The 19158-nt window shown below is 34.7% G+C and overlaps 1 protein-coding gene across 3 annotated transcripts in view; it reads right to left on the reverse strand.

Moving 5' to 3' along the window:
• Positions 1–19158, reverse strand: part of CDC42BPB (CDC42 binding protein kinase beta) — a 118079-nt gene that overhangs the window by 26163 nt on the left and 72758 nt on the right. For 2 of the 3 annotated variants that reach the window (XM_026680181.2, XM_087952205.1), the window contains exons 17-27: positions 18810–18934; positions 16675–16780; positions 14536–14684; positions 14117–14211; positions 13948–14027; positions 8080–8172; positions 7579–7653; positions 5964–6069; positions 3314–3450; positions 1755–1894; positions 1314–1395 (exon numbers count right to left, since the gene is read on the reverse strand). In XM_026680181.2, coding sequence (XP_026535966.1) covers positions 1314–1395; positions 1755–1894; positions 3314–3450; positions 5964–6069; positions 7579–7653; positions 8080–8172; positions 13948–14027; positions 14117–14211; positions 14536–14684; positions 16675–16780; positions 18810–18934 — 1188 coding nt within the window. The remainder of the gene's footprint in view (positions 1–1313; positions 1396–1754; positions 1895–3313; positions 3451–5963; positions 6070–7578; positions 7654–8079; positions 8173–13947; positions 14028–14116; positions 14212–14535; positions 14685–16674; positions 16781–18809; positions 18935–19158) is intronic. The other variant, XM_087952204.1, reaches the window with a different exon arrangement.

The following is a 19158-nucleotide window of genomic DNA, read 5'->3' on the forward strand; positions in this document are numbered from 1 at the left end:
CCTCAAAGCTTCCTCCCTATGCATTAATAAGATTTGCTGGTGCTCAAAACAAGAGCTTTTGCACTTATTTTGCAATTTACCAGGCTGCTTGTATAAGGGCACACTCATGGTGACTTTCAACTTAAGTAGAAATGGGTCAACAAACAATAGGTAGATTTAAGAAATGTTTTTAAATAGTTCAAACCTGTGAATATGTTTATAAAACTCAATAGAGGAGACATACTTACAGGGCAAGCCTCAGAATATACACTGAGAGTAAACGCCACTCTCTACTACCACTGATGATGTTACCTATTTTGGTAATGAAATGTCTGCAAGAAATCAGCTAAGCTCAGAAAGCACCAAAGACCACTCATTTATAAAACTTGTATAAAAACTGGCAAATGTATATCTACAGTAGTGACACCTATTCTTGAAGGTATAACTCAATTTTGTTTTAAAAATTAAAATGAGGGAGTTCAATTAAAAAAAACCCATGAAGGTTCCAGATTCCTAGAACTAACCCAAGTAAAATTAAATTAGTTATGAATAAAGTATGTATTGAACAAAACACATGGTTCTGTCCAACACATACTCTGTTCATGATGAACGGAACCTGGTTGAAGTGTACTCTGTAATGTTAACTCAGATATAAAACTTTTTATTACTTCACTTCTTCAATACAGTACAAATTATTTTACTATTTATTTTAACTTTTGATTGAATTATTGCCCCTAAAATATTTCCAGATATGGATGTTCCTAGCTCATTGGTATATGTATTATGTGTAATAAAGCCTTTCTTATTACTTGGCTTCATGATGGTTTAAGGTAATCTGGCAATGAAATTATCATCCTGAGACACTTTGGTAACCTGATTTTACCTAATTTTTTAAAAAAATATGATCTACAAGCCGGATAACAAAACCAAAACATTATTATGCAGGCCAACTGCAAAATAAATATTTCACCTTCTTGATTCATCAGACAAAACAACCTCTTCCCAAGAGAGAAGTGAAAGATATCAAGCTGCATACACTCACACAAATGTGTACCATATAATTGCATAAACTAGCTGGACACATTTCACCACTGTCTTTTAGATAGATTCTAAAAGAAAATTAGAAAGCAATTAGTATAGAATAAAATCTGTTTCTATGACTAAATTATTATAAAAACATTGTAAACCCACAATCAACTTTTGATAGAGTAGCTATGGAAACCTAACAGTTTTGTTTTGCGTAGACTGGAAAATTCTGTAAAAATTTATTTTTTATCAATCATAGCTAAGTAAAACATGAATTGTATCTGTACAAATTAGTCAAATGATCATACCCTGAATATACACGGAACATCTTTACGGGTTGCATGTATAACATCTGATGCTAGGACAGAACTCACACAAAACTCTTCATCTCTGGGGGGGTGGAGAAAACACTACATGTTATTAAATTTAAACTACATATTTAAAATTCTTGATAAAGCAAAGATTATTAGCAAGACATTAACAAATTGGTAAAATTTGAATCAATAAGTTAAAGAGATTCTCGGTACAGGTTTAACATATTTTCTACCAGAAAAAATCAAGAGCATGTGAGAATATAAACCTAGTCTCTCATACCTTATACAAATGTGGCCTACACAATGCATTCAATGCAATCAAAGCATTGTCTATGTAATATCAAAGAAAATTCGGCAATTTGTGTCATTCTTCATTTGCTATTGTTTCTCTGATACAAGCAAGCCTACAAAATGATGTGGATTAAGGTTGCAAACCTGAGATCCATAACTTGACTTGCAATAACTCCTGGCTGAGTGGATTTTCCTTCAGGCACATCATAGAGGAAAAGTTTACAGTCACAGACTACTGCATAAACCCGTTGCCATCCTTTCTTAACTCCTGTTGGCTTTGGAACCTGTAAATGTAGAAATATATTATTGATACCATAAAAAAGGGGTAAATATTCATTTTTATTTATTGAATTTATTATTTTATTCATTAAATATATATTAATATACCATCTCACCATTGAAGCGACTCATAAAAATATTTCCAGGGATTTGCAACAATATATACATTTTTCAAATATTGTAACTTCTTCCTTTCAGATATACAATGGCTGCAAACAAATCAATCAGGCACAGTAGGCACACTTGGGATCCCATTGATTAAGCAATGCCGTTTAGCAGGTTCCAAGAGGCATGCTTTTTCTGATGCAGCTCCTGCTCTCTGGAAAGATATCCCCAACTCCCAAGGTTCAGATGGATCCAATATTGATGTCATTCTGGAAGCTTGTGAAGATTTAAGTATTCTCCCTGGCTTTGGGAGTAGGGTGACGGCTGAGCTCCTGTTCAGGACATTCCAATTTCTATTTTATTTTTGTATTTGTCTTATTTTTTAAATTATAGGCCTCCCAGAAATATTGGCGGTCTATTCACAACTAAATAATAAATTAATGGATAGATAGATGAATGGTTTTTCTAAATCTCTTTATCTGGCTAATGTAAATTCAACAGGAACTTTGTAAAGATACTATCTTTCTAACAGTTAAGCTCAAATCCTAATGATTGTATGAACACGTGTTCTAGATGTCAATATGGAATATCTGTCCTTACTTTCTCTGAGAATATTTTTCTGATCCCACTTCTGTTTAAGTCAAAGTTACAGCTCCTAATAGTCTTCTATTCAAGTACTAATTAGACTCAACTCTGCTTAGCTTTTCAAGATCAGCTGAGCTTAGTTAAGTGCTGCTGATTGTTGTCATTATTTTATGCTGTATAATTATTTTTTCAAATGTCACAGACACTCCACTCAACTTGGTAATTATTTCCATCTATCTATCTTTTTTAATCATGATTTTGAAGGACAGAAGCAATAACAATTTGATAATAATTAAATCCTGAATAATCTTGAAGGTGCAATCAATAAGCCGTAATGGGACAAGTTTTCTTTAGAGGAGAAAGAAATGCTGGGAAAGATATTAAATTGGAAACCTTCAAGTGCCCTAAGACAGTTCCTGGGTACAACTGTGTTTGGATGTTGATGATGGGATTGGAAGCAATGTCTCGTACTCCATCTTGCCATGTTTGACTCCTAAAGTTTCTACTCTTAATTTTTTTTACCTGAAATTGTATTAAGTTTTGAATTTCTCAAGAAGCGACCAGCTTGAAGTTTTCAACTGAACATGGACTTTATTTTACAGCCAGATTTGCCTGACTGTCTATGTCTAAATTTGAACTGGTATTTGACTATGCACAGTAACTCTGATTATTTGATTATTGACCAACTGCCAATATGTGCAAAGGACCATCCTCTTTTTCTGCCAGATTCTTACCTTGACATAGCCCTTATAGGCTGTTCCTATGCCTCTTTGAACATCTACTCCAAGGGGCCTCTTGGCTTGCTCTGGAGGTATAGGACAGACTTGCGGTGCACTGTCTTTGCACGTAACGTGGCATGCAAACGAACACACTAAGGATGAAAAAGTAAATTTGTTAAGTTTTGTGTTGTGACACAAAGCTCTATTCTAGAGAACAGAGAACTGGTTAACAGAATTGTGAATGAGCAAGGAAAGGACATCACACCATAATTCAGGGGTCCTCAAACTACGGCCTGCGGGCCAGATACAATCCGCTGAAGCCATTAATCTGACCCACACGGGACCATGAGGCTGCCCCACCCGTATCGCCCTGGCCCACACGCTGGCCCACACCCACCTTCTGGAGGCCATAGAGGAAAAAAATGGCCTCCCCAGCCTGTAGTAGCACTCTGCCAACCAAAAATGGGCCCACATGACCACCTAGCCATGCCCCCCAGCCAGCCCAGCCCCCCCAACAGTCTGAGGGACCGTGAATTGGTCCCATTTAAAAAATTTGAGGACGCCTGTCACAGTTAGTCAGCAGCTAGTCTCCAAGAACAACCAGTTTAAAATGGCAAACATAATATTCATTTATTTCATATTAAAAAGTAATGGATATATCATAGCAGGAGCTTCATTAAAGCATTATCATGCTTCAGTAATGTTATATTTTAAAGTATAAAAGACTCTCCAGGTTTTAAAATTAAAATTATGGCATTTTCTTTCTTCCTGAATTTATACATACTTATTTTGAACAACTGTTTCATTCTGGTCAATTATTTAAGTGAATAATTCTTTAAAAGACCAATTAGAGTTTTGATTTTAAACAAAAAAATGGACTCTAGTTTGGCAAGCCTCCCTTTTTTTCTTATGAAATAAAGGTCTGTAATAAATATGTGTAAAATCTAGAGATAAAGGAATAAAATGCACACCAATATTTTCACTTCCATTGAACCGTTACCTAAGTTTGAACATATTCAAGATCTGTCAAGCTTATTATTGACAGATAGCTTATTATTATTATAATAATAACAATAACAATAACAACAATAATAATAATAAAAGCATGCACCCCTATTTTTCATTACTAGATTTATGCATATCATTGCCCCTGAATGTTATCAGAATTTAATTTCTAATATACAGTTAGACTTCAATTTACAAGAGGTCACTTAATGACCACTCAAGGTTCCAATTGACCTGAAAAAAGGACTTTAAAAAAGCATTCAAAATTCCACTGGTTGGGCCCCGTCGTGTTCATATGACCACATCCCCCAATCAAATGACAATGTTTTATGACAGCTTTGCTCAAAGCCAGCACTTTTTGGCAAAACTGCAAGCATTGTCAACTAAAAAGATACTCCTTTGGTCTTTTTAGCTGCCAGAAAAAGGGAGTGGGGGAAAACAAGGCATTCTTGAAATGCCTAGATAATCACCTCGGTAGCCTAAAATTGTCGGAGCATAAGAAAGTTATTGGAGAGCATGATGGATGACTCTTGGAGATGGATGTGTCCCATTGGAGAAGTCACATCCAGGGGGTGGGGGAAAGACCAGGGTCAAGGGAGAAATGTATGATATGATTTAGTATTGGCCATGCACCAACAATTTCTAATAAACCAATTTACTTTTTCTGAGATGCAGTTACTTTTGATTTGAATGAGGGTGGATTTGTTGGAGCCCTGATACTAAATCACGCATATTGAGCCCATTGGTTAGCTTAACAGCTGTGTTCGCATAATGACTGTGGTGATTCCCTTAAAGACCATCACAAAAAAGGTCATAAAACCAGGTTGGGTCATGTGACTAGCCTATTTTACAATCATTATGACATAAGATTGTGATTGGTAGATTGCATTATGGATGTTTGTCAAGGACTACTGATAATTGGTATTTTCTTGAGTCACCCAAGATGTAATATTCTGGTATGAGACACAAGTAGCCTCCATGTGCAGAACAGGGAGCAAACATTACCGTGGGTTTCGATAGTAGTCTCACTTTATCTATCCAATTTTTAAAAAAGTTATATTATTTCCCCTTTCCTTCCCAAAATATAGATTGCAACTATCTGGCTGGTACTGACCCATAGTTCTAAAACTCCCAGATAGAAAGTTGTAGATACACCTAAGATTGGTAGCTTAATTTTTCTTTATATATTTAATCAATGTATAGGTACAGATTCTGAGCAAGTCCCAAACATTTGGTGTCATTATTCAAAATAAATTCCCATCCACATCTAATTTGTAGGAAAACATTCTATTATATTATAATTCAAATAAAACAATCCAATAATATCTCTGTGTACATATCTGTATTAAATAGCATCTTTTATATTGTTCAGTGTATATAATCTTAATAATTAAGATTCCCTGAATTGTGTGGTGTAACTGATGCCTTAAAAAACATATCTCACCAATTAGCCATACTATAAAAACAAAATAATCTAAAGCTAAAGATCTAAAGCTAAAGCTAAACCAATGCATTTGGGAACTAACTTTCTGCCTTTATTCAATACTACTATTATAAATAGATGCTTACTACAAGAAAATTTTAAACAGATTTGTTTTATTTCCAAATGATAACTAGGCAATCAAGATACCCAAATGTTTAAGAGATTTAACCAACTTACCATCACAAGCATAACCCTGTCTAATCAATCCCACCATGAGAGATGTACAGTGGCTGCATTGAGTTGGGCTTGAAAAGGACTTGATACTTAGTTGATGAGCTTTAGGCTGAAAAATAAGTTCACAATAAAGCAACATAAAAGTTCACTGAAAAATTGACACCTCTGATAAATTATTAATGAGACAGTGTTACCAGCTTCCATATCAATTCCATATCAAGTGGATGGCTGGGGTTAATTCAACTGTAAACCCTCATTTGGAACGGATCTTAGATAGGAGCTATTCCTGATATGCTGCCGATACAGCATATTAGATCCTCCATCTCCATGCTTTAGCTGTTCATTGTGATTATTTTCAGCAGTTAATGAGATTAATGTCACTCAGTTTTTGATGAACTGTTAAGAATGTATTGATTTCAAATAGGTACTGTTCTTTTGTTTTGCTTTTATGACAGATCAATGTGTTTCCCTGTTGATTATGCTGTGTTTTATCCTGGCTTTTGCACTGTGCTGAAATAGTTTTTGTATTGGTTAATTTATATTTGAATTGTACTGTCAAAAGCAATATAGTCATTCTTTCAAAAATAAATGCATGTCCAGTATAGGGTAGTTTGGGCAACATATATTTAAAAAAAATAGGTGCACTGTGCAACCGCCTAAATTATAATCAGCTGAGAGTTATAACCTACAATCAAACCCACTCATATACTGAAACTGAAATAATACGTAGGGTTATTTAACCCACCTTTATTATATTAGCTTTTACAGAAGCTCAACATCTTTTTTATCACCACATTTAATACTATATAGCAAAACTAGTTGCTTACTGGCTATCGACTGCACTTGGTCTGTGGAACAAAATAATATAAACAAATACAAAGTTGTAATTTGGGGCTGGTGAACCAAGGCAAATCCCTTTGGTAACAGGCTTATTGGGGGGGGGGGGAATCAAAGCCAGCAAATTTCCAGTCTGATTGAAAAAGAAGGGAGGGAAGGGGGGAGGGGGAAAATGTGGAAATTTGCCCAATCAAACTTGCTGGGTGGGCACAGTTTCACTTACTTTATAAACATATGGAAGTGGCTAGAAAAATTATTCTCTTTTTTAAAGATTACAGCAGTTCCAGTTTTTGTGGAAAATAAGAGGGTTCTTCTCTGACATTTCCTTCACATATTGTTGCATGGTCATATAGTCACCATGAGAATAGAAATGTCTACTCTTTTAAAAAAAGCTAGCTTTAATGCAAATTTGCTGGGCTTTTTACTGATTTTTAGAAATGACTGAAAATACCCTCTCAAGCAAGGATTTAGACAGAAACTTCATTTGTCATTTACTTGTACAGCAGGTATTTTCTGAGGAAGGACAGAAGGTACCCAGAACCTGTCCCACTATGAATTAACTGGAAACAAAACACCCAAACACATTCCTATAAGATTCTACATAGAATTCATTTTAATTCTTAGTCTAAGTTAAAATAACCCTTCAAAAAACCATGCTTAGACATAGCTAACATACAGACATGAACAAACTGACAAATGGATCATGCATGAGGCATAATACCTTACATGTTAACTCTCTGCCCACATTTTTTTGTTAAAACAAACCATTAAAGCCCCCTACCTTTGGTACAGCTAGAGAAATGGACTGAATGGTGGGGGAGGGAGCAGCAGGCATCCTCTGAAGCCGAATTGGTTCCTGAATTGCAAAAAACTGTAGCTGAATAACATTTAATTTTTCCAGGATCCCATAAACATTTGGTCTTGCAACATTTGACAAATCTCTACTTCTAAATTTTAGTAAGCGACTCCACTGAAAAATGCTGGCTTGCCCCTAATTTATTAGAAGCAGATTAAGTTTGCAGATTAAGATAGCCTCACAGGAAAACCTGCTCTTTAGTAAGCAGCAAAAGATAAGCAAATAAAAGAGCAAGAAATGCACAGCTGAATGAGACAATGAGAGCCAGGGAAAGAGTAGCAAAACAAATGAAGTTCACACCAACTTTGTACATTTAAACATGACACAAGAAAACATGAAAAGAGAAACTCTTTTCTTATGGATCTCTGACTGAGACACGCATTTATTAGGATACCTCAAATTGTTTATTCGGATAGGGACACTTACTTCTTGCTGCTGCTGTTCTGCAGTTGCAACAGAAGTTGACAATGCCACCTCGGCCTTTGTACCTTGTACCTCCTGTTCACTAACAGAATTTGTCTGCAGAAACACAATCAAGAAAATTAGCTTAGCATCAATAGTCACTCAATATAAGAAGGTCAAGGTTATCCGAGGTTAAAGAATCTGTCTGTTCAGAATAAAAAAGGTAAACAGAGTTCCCCTGCCCCTACTAAAAACAAGCCCCCAGAACACAATGGAAATTATTCTGATAGAATGATCATGAACTGACTTTTCCTTCTAAAATAAAGTCCTCACTGGTTAGCCTCCCCAAATCATCTGAAGTTATTTTGAACTGATTGGAGACACAATATTCCATTTGATTACAAACCAAATGCCAAAATCTACATAAAAACATTAGTTAATTATGTTTTTTATTATTAAAGTGTACTGTCTAAATGGCATGGAATACACAAATCAAAGTGCAGGTGCAAAAATAGTGGAGGAGGAAGAAGGGGAAGAAGAAAACATGGTTATAAAGGACACCTCTAAAAGTGAAGACTTGTGGATAAGGATAAGAAATCCAATTTATTATTTGATAATAATTATTTGTGAATTTATAGGGGCACACAGGCAATCTTTCCTTCCATTCTTCAAACAACTACCGCATGGACTGTCTGTTGGTCTGAAAGAGAATGGTGACCCAAATCATCCAGTAATGGATGAAGATAAATTTGAATCTGAATCCACCAATCCAACACTTTAATCAGTATTTCACTTTACTGTCACAAGATAGAATGTATAATAAGGGATACAATAATCTGCTTACTACTTGAAACATTACAACTATGTTTTCTGTTGATTCATCTGACACATAGACAATGTCAAACAAAACACATATTTTAGTTTGAACCTACATTGGAGGGTTCCATCATCATGAAGTAATCAAAGATAACTTTTTTCAAATTGCAGCAATCTGAGAGCAGACATAATGTTGGAGAAAGGTGAAAAGTTGAGCCCAGGTAGTTACCAATCCAGTATGGGGAGTTTTGGGAGAAAAACTGCAAATAATCCTGTCACCCTTATTGAATGGCATGAAACACTGCTGCTTTATGTTTCCATTGAAATTGACGGATTGGGGGAAAGGGAAGATAATAAAATATCACAGCTACAAAACCACTGCTGTACTCCAACTATATCATTTTTATGGAATGAATGAAAACTGAATAAAAGTGATTGCTATAGACTTGTGGGATTTAGCATTAACATGAAGAGGACAAGGTAAAAACTCTAAACCAAAACTGGCAAACATAACAGTAGATATAGGATTACCAGGGTTTTCGTGAAATATTTTATTAGCAGGTTAAAAAAATATAAAGGACTATCCCCAGTGAGGATGAAAGCATTGATAACTTGGTATGTATAGGAGAGAGTGTCAAAATATTACAGATTTTTTGTTGTTGTGAGGAATATCATTGATATAGGGTTTCTTCAATGGATTTCTACTTGGTTGCATTGGAAGCCTTTCAGAATGGTCTGCAAGAAACTGGGAGAGTTTCTATCTTGGTTAGAACGAAATCCGTCAAGTTTTATGGTTGAGGGAATTAAGCTTTGAGTAGAAAAGCCATACTTGATAGAGAGTAAGTTGGGACAGTTGAAGAAGTGTTGCATCAGCAGGCAAGATGTAATAAAACAGTGCATTATGGTGTTCAAGAACACCGTGGTGAGAACGGCATGCAGCTAAAGAGGGAACAGCTAGAAAGAGATACAAAGAGACTCTATCCCATGAGAAAATAAAGGCAACACAAAAGAAATTCCCATCAACACCCACTGGGTATCTATCTTACCCAGGCCGCAGATTGGGTATTACCAGCTTTCCTGTAATTCAAAATATTGATCTTTAAAAAGCCTCACTGAGATTTGATAAGCAGACTCAAAGAATGCAGTTAGGCAGGCATCAAGGGTAAATTTTGATAAGAGGTTTTGGGGAGAGATTCCTTGAAGTCAGAGAGGCAGGGATTTCTGAATTCAGAGGAGTGGAATGAACATGCCACTCATTAAGAGGTAGAGATGACAATGGGCAGAACCAATTACTAAATTTGAAACTGACACATGGCTCAATAGCTGAAGAAAGATCTTTGCCTTGTTCTTGATGAGAGCTTGCATATAAGATGCACCAGTGGAAAGGAAAGTAGTATTGACTCCTGCCGTTCCACATTATATTATCTTTCATCATAATAAAGAAAAATCCAGGCTATGCAAGAATAGAATGACCTAGTTATATGATTAAAAACAGGAAAAAGCAGTGACGACATAGTCAATTGATACAAAAATGCTATCTTAGACACGGAGAATGGGCCTGTTGCCATCCATTAAAAAAACCCCCACAAAGTTGTGATAAATGGGAAAAGTTGTGTTGGTATAAAAGTCCCTGTACTACGTATAAAATAGAGGGAGATGCAATAGTACAATGTACTAGAGGTGCCTATTAGACTAATAGCAGACTCCACCCCGCCCCATATCCTGCTCCTTCTCCACTCATCTTTTAATTCATATTGCTGTGTTTTCATTATTTATTTTTGCTAATATCTTGTTCTTTTACTAATGCTATATTTACATTTTAAAAATAATTTTACATTCTACTGCTGTAAGCTGCCCAGAGTAGTCCCGCTGCAACATGGGTGCCAAATAAATTTAATAATAATAAAAATGAAAAAATAGGCATTTTTCAGGGCAATTCCTCTTACAGGAGAGGAAGAACAATAGCAACAAAGATAACCTTAAAGCAGACCAGTTAAAATGTAAGTTAAGATGGAGAAGATTCAGGACAGCCCTGAATCTGCCATTCTTTCTAATAAAGATGAAAGACCTCAAAAAGAAAGTGGGAATGCAATTCTCCAGAGAGATATTCTCAATCTCTTTGCATAAGAAAGGAGGAGTCAGACTGACAGACTTCCTATTATGCCCCCTCCCACAAACCAGAAAGTTCTTGGTAATGTCGCTGTTGTGCCATATTTTCTCCACTTGTTGATAACTGTCTCCACTGTGTTCCATGGTATAGTCAATACCTTGGAAATTTTTTTGTACCCATCTCCTGACTGATATCCTCCAACAATGAGATCCCTTTGATGCTTTGTAAACTCTTTGCAGACCATGGCTTTTGCTGTAAGGAGCAACTGAGTAAATGTCGGAAAAATCCTACTAAAAAAGCTAAACTTTATATGGCTTGATCACAGACACTTTAATTAATGGCAGGTATGTTCTGACTACTATTTACCATCAGTTTGAATATGATTAACTCTGAAGACAACCACATCCCTACTTATAAGTAAGAGGATGTGCAAATTTACACAAGCATGGTCTGATTTTTTACATGTCAGAAACCTGCCATTTGAACAAGGGTGTGTAGATTTTTTAAATTTCCATTGTTTTTAATTCTCATCAAATTCTGCTTCTGCTTGAAATATTGAAAATCCCTCTGGCAAATGGACAAACTTTATTCCATTAAAATTATGACATTTACCCTTCATATTTGATAGTATACACCTCAAAATTCTCTTTTGAGGTGGATACCTTACTGATGATTGTCCAACTACCTGCTATTGAGATTGTCTAACTGCTTGCCATTGAATATTTGGATAGTAGAAGCCTGATTGATATATCTTGACTATCAAAGACCTAGAAGATGAATGTTGCAATAGGAATTGGTTTCCGTCTTCTTTCATTATGTGAAGATTTTTAACATGGTGAAAGATTAATGACATAATAGTCACCTTGAGTCAGGCGTCTTCTGTTATCTTCAGCAGTACTAAAAGTCTGAAGATGAGAACTGGTGAATTATTAGCATGTAGCTAGTAGACTGCTTCTTCTATTTAAAAGGCTCAAAGACTGCACCATCATACAAGGCTCAAAGGCTGCACCATCATACAAATTAGCTTGCTACTGAAACAGGGACTTTCAGAAGGAGAGTTAAATTCTTAGTCCTAGCATATTGCAACAATACTGGAGAAGGTGGTCATTAAAGCAAAGAGGCATTTGAGACATAATCATCTCAAAGATCAGACCAGATTGAAAACTATGCTATTTCTCCAAAACAATGGCACTAATAAGAATTTCTGGGCAAAGGATCTCTGAAAACATTGGATTTGTTAAAAGAGAGGATAGTGATCTTAGTGGAACTCTGGATTTCAATAAAGGTGACCTGGAGATGCTGTGAAATGCTAATCATATTTCATATAGCAAATGAAATCGATTTAACTGAAGAAATTAATTGAATAGACTTTCAAAAGTTGCTGTCAGCTCCATATTCAGTTTTTGATTTCTACTATCATATTTGGAAGTTACCACGAGTATATGCTTAAAAGAAAATGTACATATGCATAGATAAATAAGTCTCAAAGGAATATCTGGTGAAGAAGAATGCTTGTCTTTGATTAAAAATGCAGCCTCTGTCATTTAGGCTTTTAATTATGTGGAAAAAATGATTTATTGTTTTACAGCAGCTAGAAACCGACAGCCACATTCTGTGAAAAGTAAACAGTACAAGTTCCTACTTTATTTATTCAAAGACTTAAAACCTATTTGTCTTTTTCTCAGCAATTAGCATAAAATTTGGAAAGGAAATAAGGGAAGCCAGACACATACATGTACAAATGCTGCTGAGATATTAAAAATAACTTTTCTTGTGTTTTATTCTCACGTATTATCTTATTTGCAATATCAACTTTGCCTGTTTCATAGTGAGCCATAAAATTCAGGGAACTCAAATGTGTTGAACCGAACATTAATAATTTCATATGATAGTTTTCTTTATTGACGTCAGGGGAAAACTATTTATATGTAAATGGCCCAGGCATGTGCACCTGAAGTTTAAATCAAACACTGTGTGAAAGGCTTAAATTGTGGACCACAATTTACAAACAGCCACTAGCAATATGATACAAATAGCTGGGTATGGCTATTTTCATCCAATCTGTGACCTTTTATGGGTATTTGACTGGCAAAAGATGGATAAGTTGATCCTCGAAATGATAAATCTTGACATATTTTTCTTTCTCTTGTGTGAAATGGCCTTTTCATCTCATTTCTAACCAGCAGATTCATTGCAAGTTTAGTATCACATTTAAAGTAATATTAAAAATAACACTGATAAGCACACTTTGGATTTAGAATTTATAAATGTGAAGAAATAAGAAAGAATTTATTAGTTTAAGTGGCTATATTAATCAAGAATGGATTATATTTATTCTTATAATTGTAGATTTCATTTCTCTAAATCTCTTTCTCTTTACTATTTTAATAATAGTTTGTTTTCTCAATGGAAAGGGATAGTTTAGAAAGAAGTCTATTTACCCATGTCTGTGAGAGAATGAAGGGTAAAGAATGCCAGAAGATAATTTTCTCTTTAGTGAGGGATGTGGTTTGACAAAGGATGTGGAAGAATTAAGCTGACAACTGAAAAAAAGATATTCAGGAGAGACAGTTATTTATTAATTAAAAAATAAAATGGAAATTATAGAATAGGAAATATTTCAGCCTAACACAGCAAGGCTGTGAACCTTTTCTTCATTTGTTCCCCATGATTCAAGTTACATAAAAATAAGTAATATATAAACAACACAGCAAACCAAAGCATAAAAACACACAATAAAATAATAATCTAACTTCAGTACAAACAGTACCACCACACCTGCCACTGTGACAAGTTAAGGAAGGTGCAAGTGAGGTAGCATTGGTAGGAATAGGAGAATTATGTTCTGAAGTGTGTTTAGTAAGTTTATACAAAACCAATGTTTTATATATAGACTCTGCACTCCAATTCATCATGCATTCTGTGTTATTTTTGGCAAATATTTGTAATCACATTTTAATACTCACTCTGAAAGTTAGATCATGTGTAAGAGGAGAGGTATTGAAGTACTCAAAAATGGAAACTTGGAAATCTGAAAGTTTAAGACCTAAAAAATAAATAAATACATAAACAAATAAACCAACAAGAGTAATCATATGTAATCATATTCTGTAATCATGTTGGCTAAATTTTCACCTGCATCTGATCGATATTTTTCCTCCAGTTTTTTTTTAAAACTTTCAACTTCTTCCAAGAGTTCCTGATTTCTTGCTTCAGATTCCTTTAGTTTGCTAAATAATAAAATGGAAATACAGGGACATATGAAACATAAGTTAACCACCACATATTTTACTGCCTCCATTCTTTGTTGAGTGGTTCTTCCAACCTTCCTAAATTTAGTTATTTTTCATTTCCATAATAGAGGTGTTATTCATAATTTATGAGTGTGATATACTGCTTCCAATATTAAAGACAGTTATACCAATTAAATTAAATTTTTGATGCTGAGTACCATCAGAAAGAAACAAATGACTAGAAAAGATCAGCATTAAAAAAATGCTTTAATACACGTTAAAATACATAATTACACACGACCAAGCCCTTTCAAAAATTACCTTTCAAAGGACAGGTTGGCATCTTTCACTTTCCTTAATTCTTCTTGGACTAGCTGTTTGGCACGTATTTCAGCATCAAGAGCAGACTGTAATTCCAGCCTTGCTGACATATCCAGTTTCTGACTACGTCTCACTTTCCAGAGTGGATCCTGTTATATCAAGCAATTGTTATTTCCTCTACATTATTAAAAACATTTTAAACATTAATAACATTTTCAATATTAATGCTATTCAAAAATTTCACTTGTACTTACGATGAGTGTGTTTGAAAAATCCTACATAATTGGAAAAAATGTCAGAGTAACTCTTTACAGGTACTCCTCGTTCATTCAAACGGCACTGAAAAAAGTGGCATGACCATTTTTCACAGGCACGACCTTTGAGGCATCCCCAGGATCATATGATCAGAGGCTTAGCAGCTGGTTCATACTTATGACTCTTGCTGTGTCCCAAGGTCACGTGATCACCTTTTGCAACCTTCTGACAAGCAAAGTCAATGGGGAAGCCAGGCTCACTTAGCAACCTGGTTACTAACTTATCAACTGCAGTGATTCATTTAACAACTGTGGTAAGAAAGGTCGCAAAATGGGACAAAACTCATTAAAAATGTCTCACTTAACAACAATTTTGGCCTCAACTGTGGTCATAAGTCAAAAATGTCAAGGGCTACCTGTATTTTGCAATCAGTTCCTATTGATTTCAGATAAATTTACATTCTGATCAGATACACATAAATGCAATAAAAAAAAGAGAGAACAATGCCAGCAACATTAAACCAGGATGTTGCATTATGGACCTCTGTTAAACTTGCAGGTCTCAGGAGTACCACTCTTTTCTTGGTGTATATTCAATATATTGAGAAACATTTTCTTTCCCAATATATTGAAAGGAGGTGGAAAAGAGCAAAGGGGACATCAAATGAAACCACCTCCTGCCCTATGAAACATTGCCAAGTCTATATTCTTTTTCTTTGGGTTGTATATTATCTCCCAATTCCTGCTTTTCTTGTAGTGTCAAATAATACGTTATTATTGTCTATTCTTCCTCCAAATGTTATAATCTAGTCATTCTTCCAAAATGTATTTCAAAATACATAGTACTTAAAACAAAAACTAAATGAAAGGAAATAAAAGCTGCCCATAAGTACTACAACCTTCTTTAAATAGCTATTTAATTCTTAAGGATTAAAGGATTAAATCAAATGTGATTAGTTTCAATTTTGATTTAGAACAACGAACCAGGGATGGTAGAAAATATAAAAGGATTCATATTGAAGGAGTAACTTTGTCTCAAAGAAGGATGTAGAAATTGTAAAAAAGGCATAAAAATCCAAATAGGTCAAGTATTTCTAATCTGGAAAATAGGGTTAGTAAAAGGAGTTATAATGACAATTTAGAAAATATGTATAATGCTGAGAAAGCAGATGAAGGTTTTTTTTAATCTCATCTCATAATAATAGAACTCAGATCTCATTCAATGGGAACTCATTAGCAGATAATTTTTAATAGATAAAGTATAAATCCTTCATTAAATGCATAATTCATTTGTGGAAACTATAGGCTGAAGATGTGAACGCATAGATCATGAAATTGTCACTCAGTAACTACATAGGATAACACTACAATATAGAGGCAGCATATTAAAAGGACAGACTGGAAGCAACAAGTAGAAAACAATTTAATTCATATCATACTTGTGGATGTCTTAAGCTATCTGCCTAAGTTGGTGAGTTAAACAAACAGACTGATGATCTGAGTTATCATGGCGTTCATATGGAAAGGATCCTTAACATAGTCTCGTTTCCAGTGTATCAAGGAGTTTTAAAAACGCTAGAACTAAATAATAAACACTTTTTCCTCTTCTTTTGGAGCAGCAGACTCTCACTTACAGAGGCCAGCAAAAAAATGTGAGGAGATTTTTCTCAGCATAAGCACTATATCAGGTGCCATGATATAGCTCAGAAGATGATGCAATGGCTCTGTTGACTATGAGGGCCATGTTTAATACTGAACTCTTCACTCTCCCATGGCATCTAAGCAGGATACCAGCAGACACAACTGGTAGTGATTGAATTGCAATTAAAACAGCAGACATTATAAAGCTTTCTCTTTAATTAATCATGTACATTTCCATGCTCACCAGTGTTCTTGATCCCAGACTAGAGCTTTTCAAAGATTCAAGCTCTTCTGTCATCTTAGAAGCTAGTGCCTGAAGATAGCCACGTGCATCTTTTTCATCACTCACCCTAGTGTGTAAAGCATATCAGAAACATAACTTACATAGGCGGTTACTTGAAAATGTTTCATATGCATTGAGTCACAGTAAAACATTAGTAAAACACTAGTAAAATATAGTATTGAATGAAAACATACCAAAAATTTCAAAACAGCAGAGATGAAACACTTTTTCAACCTATTGATTAAACAATTTTATCAATTCTGTGGCTCTTTCCATGTTTATAATTTTGTTGTTTGGGATCAACATAACAATAGCAATAGCATAGACTTATATACCACTTCACAGTGCTTTACAACTCTCTCTAAGTGGTTTACAGAATCAGCATATTATCCCCAACAATCTGGGTCCTCATTTTACCAACCTCAGAAGGATAGAAGGCTGAGTTAAACTTGAGCCAGTGAGAACTGACCTGCTAGCAGTCGGCAGAATTAGCCTGCAATACTGTATTCTAACCATTGTGCCACCAGGGTTCTTTTATCCTTTTTAAACTTTATTTCACTTATAATGTGTTTCCTCTACAGTGGAAACATTTATATTGTACCAATACTATTGGTTAGGAAAAGAAAAAATTCTGGGCAGAAATACTTCCTTTCCTCAAGTTTTCAGGATGAGGAAGTCTCATTTATAATGTGGTTCTTGAAATATGACCCCTTTACTGTTTTTTATCTGTTTTTCTGCCCAGTGAGGTTTTCAAAGGAAGACCCTTTCAATTCCTACATAAAATTAAAATGAAACAAGAGAAAGCAAAACATTACTTAAACCAGTTACTTCAATCACAATGTTCAGGACTATGAGAAAAACAAGTCAAGACTATTTTTATCATGTATCCTAGCTTAGAAGCTCAGAGAAAATTCATCCATGGATATTATGCTTTAGAACCTTATCTTTCACTCAAGAGGAACTTAATAATAATACTAAATAAAAATAATAATAACATGTCACATCTAACTTGACATTTGAGCCATATTCATAAACTTGCTTTGGCAGGCAGACACAACACAGATTGGCCACTTTACTGCAGACTACAATGAAGAAACACAGGAACTGCCTTTTACAACAAAGAGAAACTCAATCCTGTATTTATGTTTCTCCCAAGAGTTTAAATTCTAGGACTTTTCCTTCCATCTTCCAAGTCAATAATATGAGAAGTTTTGGGCTGGGAAGACTGAGACAGTAATGGAAGGAATGATATTCATATACAACAAAGAAGAAAAGTTCTGTTGCTAGCTTATTTCAATGCAATCTTGCTGGTGAAAATACTTGGGAGACAAACTGTCTTAACAAATTTACAAATAAATAGTTGGAAATTTCTCTTGAAGTTTCTGAAATTTCATATTTGCTCTTAATATTAACTTTAATAAATTTAAGGCACCTTTTTATTTTTAACCCTGCACAGAATTTGGGGGGCGGGGGGCGGGAGAGGAGTATTAGGTATATTTGCTGCTGTGAGTTATTTATAAAAATATTAGAGGAAATATGATAAGGTTTTACTCCCCTTCGACAAATTCTCCACATTGAGGATCACTGAAGAATGTAATATTTTTTCCATTCAGGCTGACTATTAAATTTATGAAGAATGTTATAGTGGGGGGATAATGAAGGTCTGTTGGAAAGAGATAGCAAATTCCTTTACTATTTTGGCTACATCATCACATAATTTAAGAAAATATTTAAAGGTTCAACACTGCTTCATCTTATTTATCTGTTACCAGAGCTTTTTAGTGTAAAAATATTGAAATAGCAAAATGAAGAAGAGCCATTGTGAAAACTTTTTAGTTGGTATTTAGGCAACAATTAAAATTAAGATTTAGCTGCTCTCATTGTAGAGAAATTAATCAATATGGAATTGATAAATTTCTTTGTGAGAAAAAAAGATAAGACAATATTCTAACATATTAACATTTGCTGTTATGTGTAATTCATGAAGTTGATCACATTCACAAAATGATTTTAATTATCTTCAAAAATTTACTTCTGTTGAGAAGATTCCAAGTGTTTTGGTGTTTTTTTTTACTGGATCCTCAAAGGGTACATACCACTGAATGATTTCTGCAATCTGAGCTTCCCAATGGGCCACAGATTCTTTTTTTCCTGCCAAATCCTGAAGCTCATCCTCTAACTGTCTGTTTTGCGATGTCAATTTATCGACAAAGGAACAAAGCTGTGACAACAGAATGTATTAATTAGTAGTTTTCATAAGCGTAATGTAACTTACAGCCCATTCAAGCTATGTGCAAACTGCTTGCAACATGCCAGATTGTGTACCAAACAGTGAAAACTCTATATCAGACAAAGTACATACATATGTGATATTTTTAAAAAAGCAAAATAATTCATCAAAATTCTACTTGGTATATGGAAATGTCTTTGGACAGCGCTGAGTCA

The sequence above is a fragment of the Notechis scutatus genome, chromosome 1 (genome assembly GCF_049901735.1).
Source record: "Notechis scutatus isolate UNSWTSFEM ecotype Mainland chromosome 1, rNotScu1.2, whole genome shotgun sequence".
Lineage (NCBI taxonomy): Eukaryota > Metazoa > Chordata > Lepidosauria > Squamata > Elapidae > Notechis > Notechis scutatus.